General features: G+C 37.7%; 2 protein-coding genes across 8 annotated transcripts; both read left to right on the top strand.

The window, feature by feature from the left end:
- The first annotated feature begins 2,591 nt into the window (after positions 1–2,591).
- On the top strand, positions 2,592–9,280 carry LOC137936565 (C2 and GRAM domain-containing protein At1g03370-like). Of its 2 annotated transcripts, none has more exons than XM_068781312.1 (9): positions 2,592–2,940; positions 3,406–4,626; positions 4,868–5,050; positions 5,221–5,504; positions 5,612–5,728; positions 5,968–6,230; positions 7,417–7,585; positions 7,668–7,898; positions 8,025–9,280. In XM_068781312.1, exons 1-9 carry the CDS (start codon positions 2,592–2,594, stop codon positions 8,229–8,231), a joined length of 3,024 nt encoding a protein of 1,007 aa, XP_068637413.1. In that variant the 3' UTR covers positions 8,232–9,280. The 2 variants fall into 2 exon arrangements, with proteins under 2 accessions (XP_068637413.1, XP_068637412.1); XM_068781311.1 differs by having other exon boundaries at positions 7,668–7,940.
- Positions 9,281–10,153: 873 nt separating this feature from the next.
- On the top strand, positions 10,154–14,043 carry LOC137936541 (protein phosphatase 1 regulatory inhibitor subunit PPP1R8 homolog). 6 transcript variants are annotated; one of them, XM_068781275.1, is made up of 5 exons: positions 10,154–10,274; positions 10,824–11,344; positions 12,146–12,804; positions 12,965–13,044; positions 13,124–13,454. In XM_068781275.1, the coding sequence occupies exons 2-5, from the start codon at positions 10,896–10,898 to the stop codon at positions 13,274–13,276; spliced, it is 1,341 nt and encodes a 446-aa protein (XP_068637376.1). In that variant the 5' UTR covers positions 10,154–10,274; positions 10,824–10,895; the 3' UTR covers positions 13,277–13,454. The 6 variants fall into 6 exon arrangements, with proteins under 6 accessions (XP_068637376.1, XP_068637375.1, XP_068637377.1 ...); XM_068781274.1 differs by having other exon boundaries at positions 10,815–11,344; XM_068781276.1 differs by lacking the exon at positions 10,154–10,274 and adding an exon at positions 13,524–14,043 and having other exon boundaries at positions 10,438–11,344; positions 13,124–13,291.
- The last annotated feature ends 236 nt before the right edge of the window (positions 14,044–14,279 follow it).

The raw sequence follows: 14,279 nt of genomic DNA, 5'->3' as shown, positions 1-14,279 counted from the left end.
AACAATAAACAAGGCTTAATGGCCTTTACTCCCACTTTTACTACTCTTAATAAAATGAGATGAAGACAGTTTTGCTTCGGCAAGGCTTAAACCAACAATGTGAGGGTTATTTGTTTTACTATTCAAAAACCTCTTTGACATGGTAAATTTTATAGTACAAGAGTACAACCAATCTTATGTACGCACTATGCAAATAGCGGCTCAATAAGTCCTCAATGATTAGATTTCAAATTAAAACTTGAATTAATTTTTCAAATATGAGGGACAAATAAAAGCAACTCAAACCAAATAATGATTTTCACAAATTTAAGCCCACCGGTCATATTTTAATCACATTGCTCAACTAAGCTTTTGAAATGCTTGATAGGAATATTCACCTTAATATACAATATATAATCACATTTTCGTAAGTAGCTCATCTTGATAGAAGTTCATTTATCTGATGTTTTAATGTTTGTTGGCAAAATAGGTTGTTTGTGCTCTGCTTATGTCAGGTAAGAATTTGGATAGCTTCACGGAAGTGAAAAACATTTTGGTTGAGATGGGAACCTACTTCCAAGTTCAGGTAATCGTCAAGGACTTCTATCTCATTTTTATATTAGACTTCCTATTATACATCTCAATACCTCTCTTTTCTTTTGCTTAGGATGATTATTTGGATTGCTTTGGCACCCAGAAGTTATTGGAAAGGTATGCATTGGTCCTTTTTGACCGTTGATGTTATGTTCTATTTTGGCAAAAGTTAAGACTTATTATTTTGATTCTTCTTCTTCTTACTAATCCTATTTCTGCCTATGCTGGAATGGATATTGAAGATTTTAAGTGCTCTTGGCTAGTGGTTCAAGCTCTTGGTATTGTCAATGAGGATCAAAAGAGACTACTATATGTATGATTATTAGCTTATTTTTTATAATCTTTATTTTGACCCTTTTTTTCTAGTAATAGTATAAAGTTGGGTCTAAGGTCCATCCCAAAATGACTAACCAACTGAGAAAACCTCTTTCCCAAGTAATAAACTTAAAATCTTTGTACTCATTAATCTATGTGGGATTATTCCTTAACATTATCCTTCATGTATAAGCTATCTTTTGTGGCTCTATAAGTTGATAATTTAGGTGTAGGTCCTCTTTTATGACTCTACAAGTAGATAGTTTAGGTGTAGGCCTACATATGAGTACCTGTTCTAATACCATATAAAGTTGGGTCCCAAAACGACTAGCCAATTTAGGAAACTTTTTTCTAACTAATAAATTCAAGATCTTTGTATTTACTAGTCTATGTGGGATTAGTCCTTAACAAAATAGTATTTTTTTTTTGCTAACTTATAAAGTCTATCATGAGGAAAACTATGGGAAATAAGATGCAGCCAATGTGGGCTATGGTGAAGGAACTGTATAATCAGCTCAATCTTCAGGTTAGGTTTCATTTGCTTTTTTGTTTATTCGCAATTTTATAAATATTAAAGAAAAATTCTTATTTGATCAGGCATTTGGTTTGAAGGCAATTTCTCAATGTTTTTGGTCAAGAAAGAAACCGCGTGAACTGTCATTTTGATAATAATTTAATGCCATAAACCGGGCCGGTCCGATAGTATGATTTTTTTGCTTTTGACGAATTCAAATTCCCAGCGAACCGCCGCGTACGCGCTCGCCGCACTCCTTACGCTAGTTGACTAAGATTTGAAAATGGTAATTGAGAAAGAGTGAATTTCTAACGCGGGGAGACCGAAAAGACTGACGAAGCAGACTCTCTCTCTCGCTTTCCTTCTGTCGCAACGGCTTTCTTGGTCTCCCTGGTTGTTAGTCTATGAATCTTCTGCCGTGAGCTAGGTTTTGAGACTTGGAGGTCGTTCTGGAGTTGAGAACTAAGAAACTGTGTTTATTCATTTCAGCGAAATTCCTGTTAATCTGATTAATTTCTTCCTTTCTTCTCAATTTTATTCTTTCATTTTTTTATGAGAGCGTCGTGTTCTATTGTGGAGTTGAGAGGAGGGTTTCTGCTTTTTTTTTTTTTTGGAAAATTCAGTTTGACTTATCCTGTTTCGTCTCTTCTAAGCTTGACTAGAGTAATGTTGTTCGTCTTTTCGATTTGCTGCATTTGTTGGCGTGAAAATGAGGTGTTGTTTAAATTTCGTGAGTTATCTTTCTTGAGTACATAATCTTTCTCTTTTCTCATCTTGTACAGTGTTATTTTGTCTTAATTTGCTTGTCATCGTTTTCTTGGTTTTTTGTTCGACTACTCATCACGTTAAATTTCCCTGATACTCAAGGGTAAAGCTGCCTGATCTGTTTTCGATTTTCGCTTCATTCATTCAGTTCTACATTTGCAAAACTTCCAGCGAGATTACTTCTCTCCGTGGCGTCTCGTTTTCGTCTCACTCTCTCCCAGCTTTTCTGCTGGATTCGCGCTTTCTGAAACTGAAAAAGCTGATTTGCTTCCATGTCCTTTGCGGCCTTGATTTTATTTTTGTCACTTTCTCCTGATTTTGTTATTTATACACCTTGACATAGCTTATTCCTTTCCGCAGAACATATTTATCTGCTAAGTCTTGCGTTTTATCATATACTTATATACTTGTATATTTTTCAAGTATGAGGCTTTCTGTTTACGTAATTGAAGCGCGCAATCTGCCTGCCACGGATCTCAATGGTTCTAGTGACCCTTACGTTAGGCTCCAGCTTGGGAAGTCGCGGATCAAGACGAAGGTGGTCAAGAAAAGTTTGAAACCATCGTGGAATGAAGAATTCAGCTTTCGAGTTGAAGATCTTAATGAGGAGCTCACTGTTTCTGTCTTAGATGAAGATAAATACTTCAATGACGACTTCCTGGGACAGCTCAAGGTGCCTGTTTCGAATGTTTTTGATGCAGAGAATAAGACTTTAGGACTCGCCTGGTATCCCCTGCAGCCCAAGAATAAAAAGCTGAAAAGTAGGGACTGTGGTATGTCTTCTTTGTGATTAGTTCTAGTATGCTGATCGCTTTTCTGTTCTCCTCGCATGCATCTGTCACGATCCTGTCTTGGATGTTGGATAAGTGTACAGGGTTATAGTATGGTTTTATTTTATTTTCTCTTGTTTTACACTATTATTCTTCTGAACAGGGCCGTTGTTGTTTGAATTTTTTTATTCACCTTTGGCCGTCTCTAATTTCTCTTACTTGAATCATGAGTTGAAGGCTGGACTCTTTCTTCAATACTTGTAGTATCTAGAGGATCGGAAACCGCTCCATACTGTTGAATGAGAGCTATGTTAATTTTCATTCAAATAACAGATGCTACTAATGTCATTTTAATTGAGTAACATGACTTGTTCTTGAAGTTTTGTGAGATCACATCCAGGTTAATTACTGGACAAACCTTTACAAGCCTTATTTGACAATGTTTCCATCGTTGTTTTTCGTCTGCAGGTGAGATTCTTCTAACTATATCTTTGGCCCCAAGCACCTCGTTCATAGATCAAATGCCTACTCGTACACACTCATGTCATGGTCATCAACAACCACAAAAAGAAATCCCTGCTAACATAACAAGAGAATTACAGTCAGAGACTCTCAACGGTCCAATGCGAGACAATGTAACTATAAAAGATGAGAAGTCATATGCACAAAATTTTGCTGATCGCCTTGTTCAGCTTTTTGTAGGCAGGAGTGCAGAACCAGTTCCCACTTATAATTATTTACAAAAAATGACCTCTCAGCCTGAGCTTCCTGTGAACAAAATCGAAGATGTGCCCTCTGGAGCCACCTTTGATGAAGCAATGAAAACTATGGAATCAAGAGATCAAGGAGGAGAAATTCCAACCAGTTTTCCTGGGGTGCTTCTTGACCAATCTTATGAGACCATACCAGCTGATCTCAATTCCCTTATTTTTGGTCCTGGTTCAAAATTTATGAAATCCTTGCATGAGCTTCAGGGAACTACTGATGTCCAAGAAGGATCTTGGAGTTTTGAAAATGGTGGGGGCAACTTAAAAAGAATTGTTACTTACACAAAAGCTGCTACTAAGTTAATTAAGGCTGTCAAAGCTACAGAAGAGCAGACTTATCTGAAAGCTGATGGGTCGAATTTTGCAGTTTTAACTAGTGTGAGTACCCCAGAAGTTCCATATGGGTCTAACTTCAGGGTTGAACTACTATTTTGTATAGTGTCAGGCCCTGAGTCATCATTTGCAGATCAATCTTCACGGTTGATAATATCATGGCACATGAATTTCCTACAAAGCACCATTATGAGAGGTATGATTGAAGGTGGCGCTAGACAAGGTTTAAAAGGCAGCTATGATCAGTTTGCAGAGTTGTTATCTCAGCATGTAAAACCTGTTGATTTGAAAGCTACAACATCTGATAAGGAGCAGGTCTTGGCTTCCTTGCAGATGGAGCAGCGATCTGATTGGAGGCCGGTTGTTGGTTATTTTGGGAAATTCACAGTTGTTTCTGCCGTTTTTATAGGATTATATGTATTTGCACATATAATGCTAATGACACCTAGCACAACTCAAGGGCTTGAGTTTAATGGGCTTGATTTGCCAGACTCAATTGGAGAGGTGGTTGTTTGTGGGGTTCTGGTTCTTCAAGCAAAGCATGTTCTGGAGATGATAACACATTTCATGCAAGCCAGACTACAAAGAGGTGATTAAAATACCCTGAGTGTTACATTTGATGATAATTAGGTCTTTCTGTTTTCATAAATCTTTCAAATTGTTACAACATCAGCATTCTGCATCATGAATGCTGCTCATAATACAAGTCTCTTTGCTGGCAATACTGATTCCTATAAGTAACATTATTTATCGTTCTTTTTCTAAAGTTTATGCACATTGCAGTTCTCGTTATGGAAGTAACTAATTTCCATTTCTTCTTCGTGTTTTAGGTAGTGATCATGGAGTCAAAGCACAGGGTGATGGGTGGCTTCTCACTGTTGCCTTGCTTGAAGGAAGAAGCTTAGCAGCTGTAGAGTCGACTGGCTTCTCTGATCCTTATGTGGTTTTTACCTGCAATGGTAAAACAAGAAGTAGTTCAATCAAGTTTCAAGTACTGGATCCTCTATGGAATGGTAAACTATGGAAACTTATCATAATTCAGTTGCCAGCTATATTTACCTTTATTAGACGAATAACACTTTCTGCTCTTAGAATGTGGATAGCATTTATTTTGACCACCTGGTTGAAGCAATTATCTCATTTAGTTTACTGATTTTTGACTGGTGACCTGTTGGAATTGCAGAAATATTTGAATTTGATGCAATGGATGAACCTCCATCTACAATGGAGGTGGAAGTTTTTGATTTTGATGGACCCTTCGATGAAGCCACATCTCTTGGACATGCTGAAATCAATTTCTTAAAATCTAATTTGTCAGAACTTGCAGATATTTGGATTCCTCTCCAGGGGAAATTGGCTCAACCATGCCAGTCTAAGTTACACTTGCGAATATTTTTGAACAATACAAGAGGTACTGATGTTGTTAGAGAGTTCTTATCAAAGATGGAGAAGGAGGTAGGGAAAAAGGTGAGAAGTAGTTTCTACTTTTTGCTTTGTATGCTTTAATCTTTTGCTTCCCTTTATGATATACAATCTGGATTCTTTTTCATTTTTGAAAATTTATATATTGGTAGATTAATCAGCAGTCACCTCAAAGAAACTCAGCATTCCAGAAACTGTTTGGGCTTCCATCAGAGGAATTTCTCATTAATGATTTTACTTGTCACTTGAAGCGTAAAATGCCTGTGCAGGTGATTACTTTACATTATTCAATTTATTGGATTTTCCCAAAGCAGGGTCTGTATCTGATTGTCTATTGAAGGAAATCGTCTTAGTTAAAATTATGATTCATTCTTTGGACTTATTATTTTCTTTTACAATAGTAAAGCACTTCAGTCATCAAACTCTGCCTTCAGTTTCTCATTTTGGAAACCCCAAAATTATTCTGCCTTTCATATCATGCTCATGGATATCTGCTACTCTTGTGCAGGGACGACTCTTCTTGTCACCAAGAATAATTGGGTTTCATTCAAATTTGTTTGGACACAAAACAAATTTTTTCTTTTTGTGGGAAGACATTGAAGACATCCTAGTGCTTTCACCATCTCTTGCATCAGTTGGCAGTCCAACCCTTGTTATTCTACTTCGACGGGGACGAGGTTTGGATGCAAAGCATGGTGCGAAGGCACAAGATGAGGAGGGACGGCTCAAGTTCCATTTTCAGTCGTTTGTTTCATTTCATGTTGGCAACAGGTATGTTGTGTAAGGATAAATCGATGTTATTCATCTGATGAGGGGCATTCATTGATAAACATGTGTCACCCTGAGAGATGGTCTAATACTTTCCAACTCTAAAAGGTACTCAACTGCATTAGAGGTTTTCACCATGTTTCACATAACTTCATAGAAATAAAATATCCTTAAATAGAAAAACCAGTTCACCTTTTTTAATAGTTCAGTTGGTGAGATGAAAAAAGGAAAAAAAGTGAATAAATCCGGAGTTAATAAAAACTATCGTATCTATAAAAATATTCTGCTTATATCATGCAAATTGCATTCACCTGCTCCTGTAAGGGTTGAATGGATATTCATGCTCCGAGCAGCAGGCACATAAATACATAATCCTTAGCATTCAGAGATCTGCACGCTGAAGGAGCCATTTGTAACAACTAATCAGCTTTGTGGGCACTGCTTAATCTGTAATCTTTTTGGGATGGTTCTCTACTATGTGCTATAGAAACTTCTAAATTCATACCTGGCAAGTGTTGATATTTCTCTAATGTGAATATCTGAAACATTTGACCTGAAATGTTTGAAAACATGTGTGCATTTCACATTGAAAACCATAAGTGTACTATCTCACTTCATTTCAGGTCAGATAAGGATGCACATACTAATATCTCATTATCTTGCACCCTGATTGTATACCGATATTCTAGTTTTAAGTTATTAGGTATTTAATTATATCAATTATTTGAATGCAGTCTGTTTATTCACTTTTATAATGCATTTTAATTGAAAGTTTGCTTTCTTTTTTATCTAGTTTTTGAAGAATTTTTATTTAACATCATATCTCTCTTTTTTTAAATCTCTTATTTAAGCTAGATTTTATTGTGCCTTTTTGTCTTTCTTATTCTTGTTTGAGTGGGTAATTAGTATTGATTTAATGGATACAAATAACCCTGCTAGTTTGTATTAGCTGCTGGTCTTAAGCCTGATAATGGAGGATAAAGATTTAACTTGGCAGGTAGTTTAAAGCTTTAGTCTATATTCAACATTGATTCAAATCCAAAGTAAACATTGTTGGGGCAACCTGTTTTCTGCAATTCATCATACTAAGCCTGGTTTTGATGATGGTGTTGTGCATTAGTTCTTGTGGTAAATCGATGGTTTAACTGGACTAGAGTCAGGCTAAAACTTTCATGTCATGCTCATACAGGACAATCATGGCCCTCTGGAAGGCAAGGTCCCTGAGTCCTGAGCAAAAGGTGCAGATAGTGGAAGAAGAATCTGAGTTGAAAACCCTTCAAACCGAAGAGAGTGGGTCTTTCTTGAGCATAGAGGATGCCAGCATGTCAGAGGTTTACTCTGCCCTCCTCCCTGTATCAGTGAGTTGCTCTCTCTCATGCTCTTGCTCTCTCGCTATCTCTGAATCCTCTCAATCTGATTGTAGTTTGATTTGCTCTGCAGAGTAATTTACTTGTTGAACTCTTTAGCGGAGGTGACTTGGAACACAGAGTAATGGAGAAAGTCGGTTGTCTTGACTATTCCTGTACGCCATGGGAGTTGGTTAAGCCAGGGGTATGCCAGAGGCAAATTTGTTACAAATTTGACAAGTGTGTTTCTCGCTATGGCGGTGAAGTGACCAGTACTCAGCAAAAATCTCCATTTCCTGATAAGAATGGATGGGTTGTTGAAGAGGTCATGACCCTTCAAGGAATCCCACTTGGAGAGTACTTCAGTGTATGATTATAACGCAGTTGGTGAGTTTCACTTTATCTTTGTCGGAGTAGTCTAATAATGTTTTTGTTCCTTGTTTTCCTGCAGCTTCATCTGAAGTACCAGGTTGAGGATTATACATCTAGGTCAAAGGCATCAAATGTTCAGGTATATTTGGGAATTGGATGGCTCAAAAGTACCAGGCATCAGAAACGAATAACCAAGAATGTGATATCAAATCTGGCAGATCGCCTGAAGGAGATGTTTAGCCTAGTTGAAAAAGTCTTTGTTCTAGGAAAAGTCTTGTTCCATTGATGTATCTATATCTATTGTCAAACCTTCTGGACCTGCACTGATGTTGGTCAAACACCGATCAATTTTGGTAAAACCTGTGGAAGAATTCACTCCGCAAATCTGATGCACCCAATCTGAAGTGAATTTCTTGCCACGTGGATTGGTGGAGCTCAAGTGTCAGAGACAGGGACTTGACAGTTCGAGGAAGTTATTTGGCATTTGAGATATTGAGGAAATTGGATATGACAAGAAGGAAGCCTCAACTAACTCTTGTTTGATGAGAGTGCTGGAACCAATTTTCTTTACTTGCTGAGAATTTGAAGGAAAAGATAGTCTACTTGGCCACTCACAGACTCTTGCTTTCGTACAACACAAATTGGATGTGAGAACAGTAACTGTGCAATGATCTCAATTCGAGGATGGTGCATATGTTGAAGATTTTCTGTTCTATTAACTGTAAAATGTTTAAGGATATTTCACTCATTGAATTCTGACTTCTGAGAGGAACAGAACGGAGGACTACTTTCAAGAAGTTTCAAGCTCAAAACAGGAAGGGTAAAAGACAAGGTTGCTGCCACTATATCAAGTGATCCCATGAATAAATAGCAACTTGAAGTCTTCAAAGGAATACTGGAAATTGTATTTGGACTGACACGTTTGTACATTCATTGTTCAGCATCAGTTGAAAAGGCACAACTGTATTGCAGTTGGTATGTTTCTATATGATAGTTTTGGCATGTCGAGATAACCAGAGGAAAGAGAAGCCTTGTCCTTCCTATTTTCTTTCTCGGTTCTATCTTTATATTGTTCTTTGAGGCTAGGGTGACCATTTGAAATCATCACTTGTAAATAGAAAATGAGTGTGATTGTAGGGGTGGTATTGAGCCGAGCAAAGCTTGAACCTGGATATGTTCGAGGTTCGAGTTTGGCTTGCTCGAGCCCAAAATTTTTAATCGAGTTTGAATTTGAGTTTGAGTCGGGTTCGAGTTTCAACTTATATTTAAAACTACAAAAATAAAAAAAATAAAAAAAATATGGTAATGACCTTAGTACCATTAAATTGCAAGCTATCACAAATGAGTCCAAGACTTTGTAATGGAGCATACTAATGTATAATAACTAGTTTAATAGGCCTCAAAGAAAGAGCAAATACCTTAATTAATAGTGTTTATTCCATTGACAAACAATAATATTAGATGTTAAGGGACCCAAAAGCATTGAACAATCGATTATCTTTGAGGTTTAAGGTAAATAAGAGGAACCATCAACCAACTAAAAAGAGAATTGATAAGAGCAATTAGAGTAAAGGGTATTTTCATAAAAAAAATTATGTTAATGAGTTGGTTCACAAACTAACAAGTTAGTTTGGAAAATTTCGAGTTTGGCTTGTTATACTTAATGAATTTTATTTCAAGTTTGAGCTCGAATCGAGTTCAAGTCAAAACTAAACTTAGCTATGCTTTTTGCGAGCCAGACTCGAACGGTGTGCGAGCTGGTTTGGCTTGGTGCCACCCTTGGGTGTGAGTAGTCATTACAAAATTTTATTGGCATCTTATGCTTGGTCCAATCTGAGTAGAAATGTAGAGCACCAATTGTTGCCACTTTAAAATTGTGAACCCATGTTTGAGTAGTGAGTATGGTATAACCTAAGTAGTTTGTTGGCTAAAACATCTGAATGTGCTAGGGCAAGGAAATTCTGGAAATTACCATTTTGGTTTAGGAACGCCACAATACCAAGTATGGTACCTATCCTTTTTGTCTAGGATGGCAAAAACTGAGCTTAGAATATATTGACCCGGGACAACCGAGTTGGAAATCGGAGAGTCACCCTTTTCGTCTTCTGTGGGGATTTTCTCACGTGCTTCTCATATGAAAGTTTTCTCACCGTCTGCTTAAAGGAGAGGGCGCTGTAATGGAAGTACGGAGGCATTCGTACGTGTGTAATTCGTCGACCATTGATACGCTTGAGCGTTCTCTCTTTATGGTTGCTTCTGTCGCCGGAACTGCTTCTCTGTGAAAATCTATGAAGACAAAAGTAGCTTCGTAGATCACGTTCTTCTTCAGGTGATTTCTCATTCAGCATTCATTTTTTTCTTTTTTGCATAAGCCCCGGATGTTTTAGTTGTTAACCGATTCTTCTGTGTTCCTTTAGGCGATATCTGTTCAAAATCCCAAAGGATGAGCTCTTCCAGAATACATATCTATTTGCTTTGTCAAGTTTTATTTGGTGTCTACGCTCACTCTCCCAACTTCTTTCTTCGTCGTTTATTTTTTATCGCATTAATGTCAAGATGCGGTTCATGGTTTCGTCAGGACTTGTATGGATGTTACTTTCTCTCTACTTTTTCGGTTATTTTCACTAGCGAGCTTCTTATCACGGGAGTTCCCAACTTTGAAGGAATTAACCATGATGCGTAATGAAATTCTATCTTAGGTTTTGGATGAGAAATGTTTCCCGAGTTACTATTTTTGCCATTATCGTGGGGATTTCGATTTGATGGAGACTTTCACTTTGAATTTCCGATTGTGAATTTAGTTTTGGGAAAAAGATCCTCATGTGTCTGATTGTGGCATTTCTGCTGGTTCGTTCTAACTTTGAAGCAGACACTGCAGAAGGCCACCGTTGCATGTGAATCATATCAATTGAGAGGTTGTATTTCACTTTAAACCACCAAAAACACAAGCATGTATGGAAGAGCAGGTCTTGATAGATTTAGAAAAGCCGAGACCGTGGAGCCATTTTCTGTTATTAATTCTACCTCAAAACCTGCTGCACAGCCTCAAGTCTCATCTTTCCAACGTCAGGTTTCACACCCTCAAACCCTATCCCTGCAGCAAAATAAGGCAGGAACGAAGCCTGAAAAATCAGAAGTGCCCCCTGCAGTAACGCCTGCTCAGCCAATCACACAGGTTGGTGGTGGTCAGTCAACTTGGCAACCTCCAGATTGGGCAATTGAGCCCCGCCTTGGTGTCTACTATCTTGAGGTTTTGAAAGATGGGGAAGTTCTTGATCGAATACAGCTTATAAAAAAAAGGCATATATTCGGGCGGCAATTTCCAATGTGTGATTTTGTGTTGGATCATCAGTCAGTATCACGACAACATGCAGCTGTTGTTCCTCACAAGAATGGAAGGTATATATTAAGTTCACTTCAATTTTACTTTTTCTTTCTGTCCTGCATTGGTTTTATTATGGTTATATTCTTTCTTCGTTTTTTCCAACCACGCCTGTCATGGTCCTCTCTAATGAACTTCTTGTGTGGATCTTTTTAACTTATATGCATGTGGTCTTATGCTTCAGCAACATGGTCTCACTTGTTGAAAGGCCAATTGTGGCTAATTCAAAGAATGCTGCTGACAGGATTCATGCATTGAACAAAGTTGAACGAAATAATGAAAATGCCTCCTGGCAGGCAGAAAGTTTTAGGCAGGATAATATCCGCCTGTGTTACATAAATTTTTCATTGCGAGAGGCTAATATTCCATAAGTAACAATGAATTTGTTAGGAATATTCTTTGTCAACAGGAGCACCTGTTTTGCGGTTTACCCTGTCTTGTTTACATGTGCTGTATTTATTTCTAAAGATGGTGATGCACTTGATTTGGCTCATCAAGGTACTTGCTATCATAGGAGTAATGTCTGAGTACAAATCGCTGAAAGTTTTATTCCTGCTGTAGCTGCCTGAAAGCCCAATCCAATAGTTTGTGGTTCTTTCAATTTGCTAATTTTCTTGACTGATGCTTATTTATCTATTTTTGAACACTGACTGATACTTTTTACTCAATTTTATTTGCTACATCATTCTAAAAAAAGAAAAAGAAAAAAAGAAGAAACTAAATTCCACTGCTATCACTTCTTTAAATTATCGTTTCATCAAAGAGGATACTTCTGATGTTTCCTGCTAGTGGTGATTTGAATTTATTTTTCTCTGCAGCATATTTGTGATAGATCTGGGTTCAGCCCATGGTACTTTTGTCGCAAATGAAAGACTGACTAAAGATTACCCTGTTGAGCTTGAAGTTGGTCAGTCACTGAGATTTGCTGCATCAACCAGAACTTATGTTTTGAGAAAGGATAATGCTGCTCTTTTTCCAACTCCTTTGTCTCTGCAAGAAATTGATTTACCTTCCCCTCCAGATCCTTCCAATGAGGAGGCTGTATTGGCATATAATACACTTCTCAACCGTTATGGTGTGACCAGACCAGACTTGTCATCTAAATCTGCAAATAATTTAGGGGATTCTTCAGGTGGGTTTGATAATGCATGTCCCACGAAGAGACGTAAAAAAACACGTGTTGCATTTAGAGATCAAGTGGGTGGAGAGCTAGTTGAAGTGGTTGGAATTTCTGATGGAGCAGATGTTGAAACAGAATCTGGTCCTGTTGGTGTGAAAGAAGGAAGTAGCCTTGTTGGGAAGTATGAATCACTTGTGCAAACCACAATAATACCCAAAGGGAAGGAGCAGAGTTACCCTAAGGAGGACAAACCTTCACCCAAAGGGGTGACTGATAAATTACAGCAGGTCTTGAACAAAGTTAAATCTGCACCAAAAGGTGGAATCTATGATGACCTTTATGGGGAATCTTTGTCAGGTAAAGTGGGTTCTTCTTGGGCATATACATCAATTGATGCTAAGGATGGGCGAGGTGGTCTTTCCATGGAAGGGAAAACTACTGGTGCATCCAGGGGAAAACCTGAATCAGACTCAGTTTATGATGATGATGATGATTTATTTGGATGACTTCACTGGAGGTCTACAGGTGAAAAGCTTATTTGTCTGTCAAGGGGCCACAAGTCCACGAATGGAACAGATATGCTATTGGGATGCATCAGTGAAGTACTCGTATCCCTTGTGTATGAGAATTTTTGTAGTGATTCTCGTTTCATTTCTGTGGGATAACTTACCTACAGGTATTGACTGCTGAAATATTGCTATCTCATCTACTAATTGCTCAAGTAGCCTCGCTCAGGCGTTTGTTTCCATATCAACAAGATAAGGATTGCGTTCCTACCAAATTATTTGCAGTATCAACTAGGATGACTGGGCTCCCATCTAAACTTTAAGTGGTGCATTTGAAGGTGGGACTGCGAGCTCTATTCTTTTGCTGCATGGTGGGATTTGATAGTTCATACTTGAGAAAATCCCCTGTAAATCAAGTATGGGCATCAGAGAACGAGATAGAGTTAGCTATAGGGAGAATGGTCATCCTATGAAATAATTGAAAATCTCCGTAGTTCTTCATGGGTGATTATATTTCAATGGGTCTAGCAGATTTTTGTATCTTGAGTGCTATTGGCTTTAGTTTTGCAGGACTCTGTTGAACAGAATGAGCGTTGACGAAGAAACCAATGGACAGATTGGGATATCTGCTATCTGAGCTGGGAATGGCATCATTATGCTGGTATGTCCTTCACTGGTTTTTCTGGCTCTAGTTTATGGACCTCTACCTGAATGTCCTACGCTTCCCTCTTTGAAAGATCATTGCGTAGAGTCCCCATGCAGTCACTTGTATAGAAATTGATAACAATCAATCTGTCGTAAGATACTCAGCATATTTTCGATAAAAGAAGGATTAAATATAAGAGGGATATGAAATGGAGGAAGCTACATGCATTTCTTACACAAGAGAAAAACTTATTAGAAATGGGAAAATTTCGTTTATTCCTAGCTTTATTCTCTAAATTTATCATTCACAACTGGTTTTCTGAATCATACTCCTATCTTTACTCTCTGAATTTATCATTCAAAACTGTTATTCTGTATCATAGTCTCGCTTTATTCTCTAAATTTATCATTCAAGACGGTTATTTGAACACATTATATCTGGACATTGACCCGGGAAGCATCTAACATAGTGAGTTCCTTCCTTGCCTCATTGAGTTAGGAGTTTGATGCTATATCTCGTGGAATTTTACTAACCGTACATGGGCAGCTGAGTCTTAACTTTTTCACACGTAATACTATTTGGTATATCATGTTGGAAATAATAATAACTCACAGAACCTTAATAAATTACTTTTAATTAAAACCCAAATTAATATCTGGTGCTGATAGATACTTTTGCTG

The sequence above is a fragment of the Aristolochia californica genome, unplaced genomic scaffold (assembly GCF_029961685.1).
Source record: "Aristolochia californica isolate CCGP_79_NKW_82.1479 unplaced genomic scaffold, dmAriCali1.0.hap1 SCAF_7, whole genome shotgun sequence".
In the NCBI taxonomy this organism is placed as follows: domain Eukaryota; kingdom Viridiplantae; phylum Streptophyta; class Magnoliopsida; order Piperales; family Aristolochiaceae; genus Aristolochia; species Aristolochia californica.
This window is presented reverse-complemented; position numbering and strand designations above follow the sequence as displayed.

Bases quoted from the DNA above. Each gene is read 5' to 3' on its own strand.
- LOC137936565 (XM_068781311.1), top strand. From the start codon at position 2,592: ATGAGGCTTTCTGTTTACGTAATTGAAGCGCGCAATCTGCCTGCCACG. The intron at 5,729-5,967 runs GTGATTACTTTA...ACTCTTGTGCAG, and splicing joins AGCGTAAAATGCCTGTGCAG to GGACGACTCTTCTTGTCACC. The intron at 7,586-7,667 runs GTGAGTTGCTCT...TTTGCTCTGCAG, and splicing joins CTGCCCTCCTCCCTGTATCA to AGTAATTTACTTGTTGAACT.
- LOC137936541 (XM_068781276.1), top strand. From the start codon at position 10,896: ATGTATGGAAGAGCAGGTCTTGATAGATTTAGAAAAGCCGAGACCGTG. The intron at 11,345-12,145 runs GTATATATTAAG...TTTTCTCTGCAG, and splicing joins GTTCCTCACAAGAATGGAAG to CATATTTGTGATAGATCTGG. The intron at 13,045-13,123 runs GTGAAGTACTCG...ACTTACCTACAG, and splicing joins TATGCTATTGGGATGCATCA to GTATTGACTGCTGAAATATT.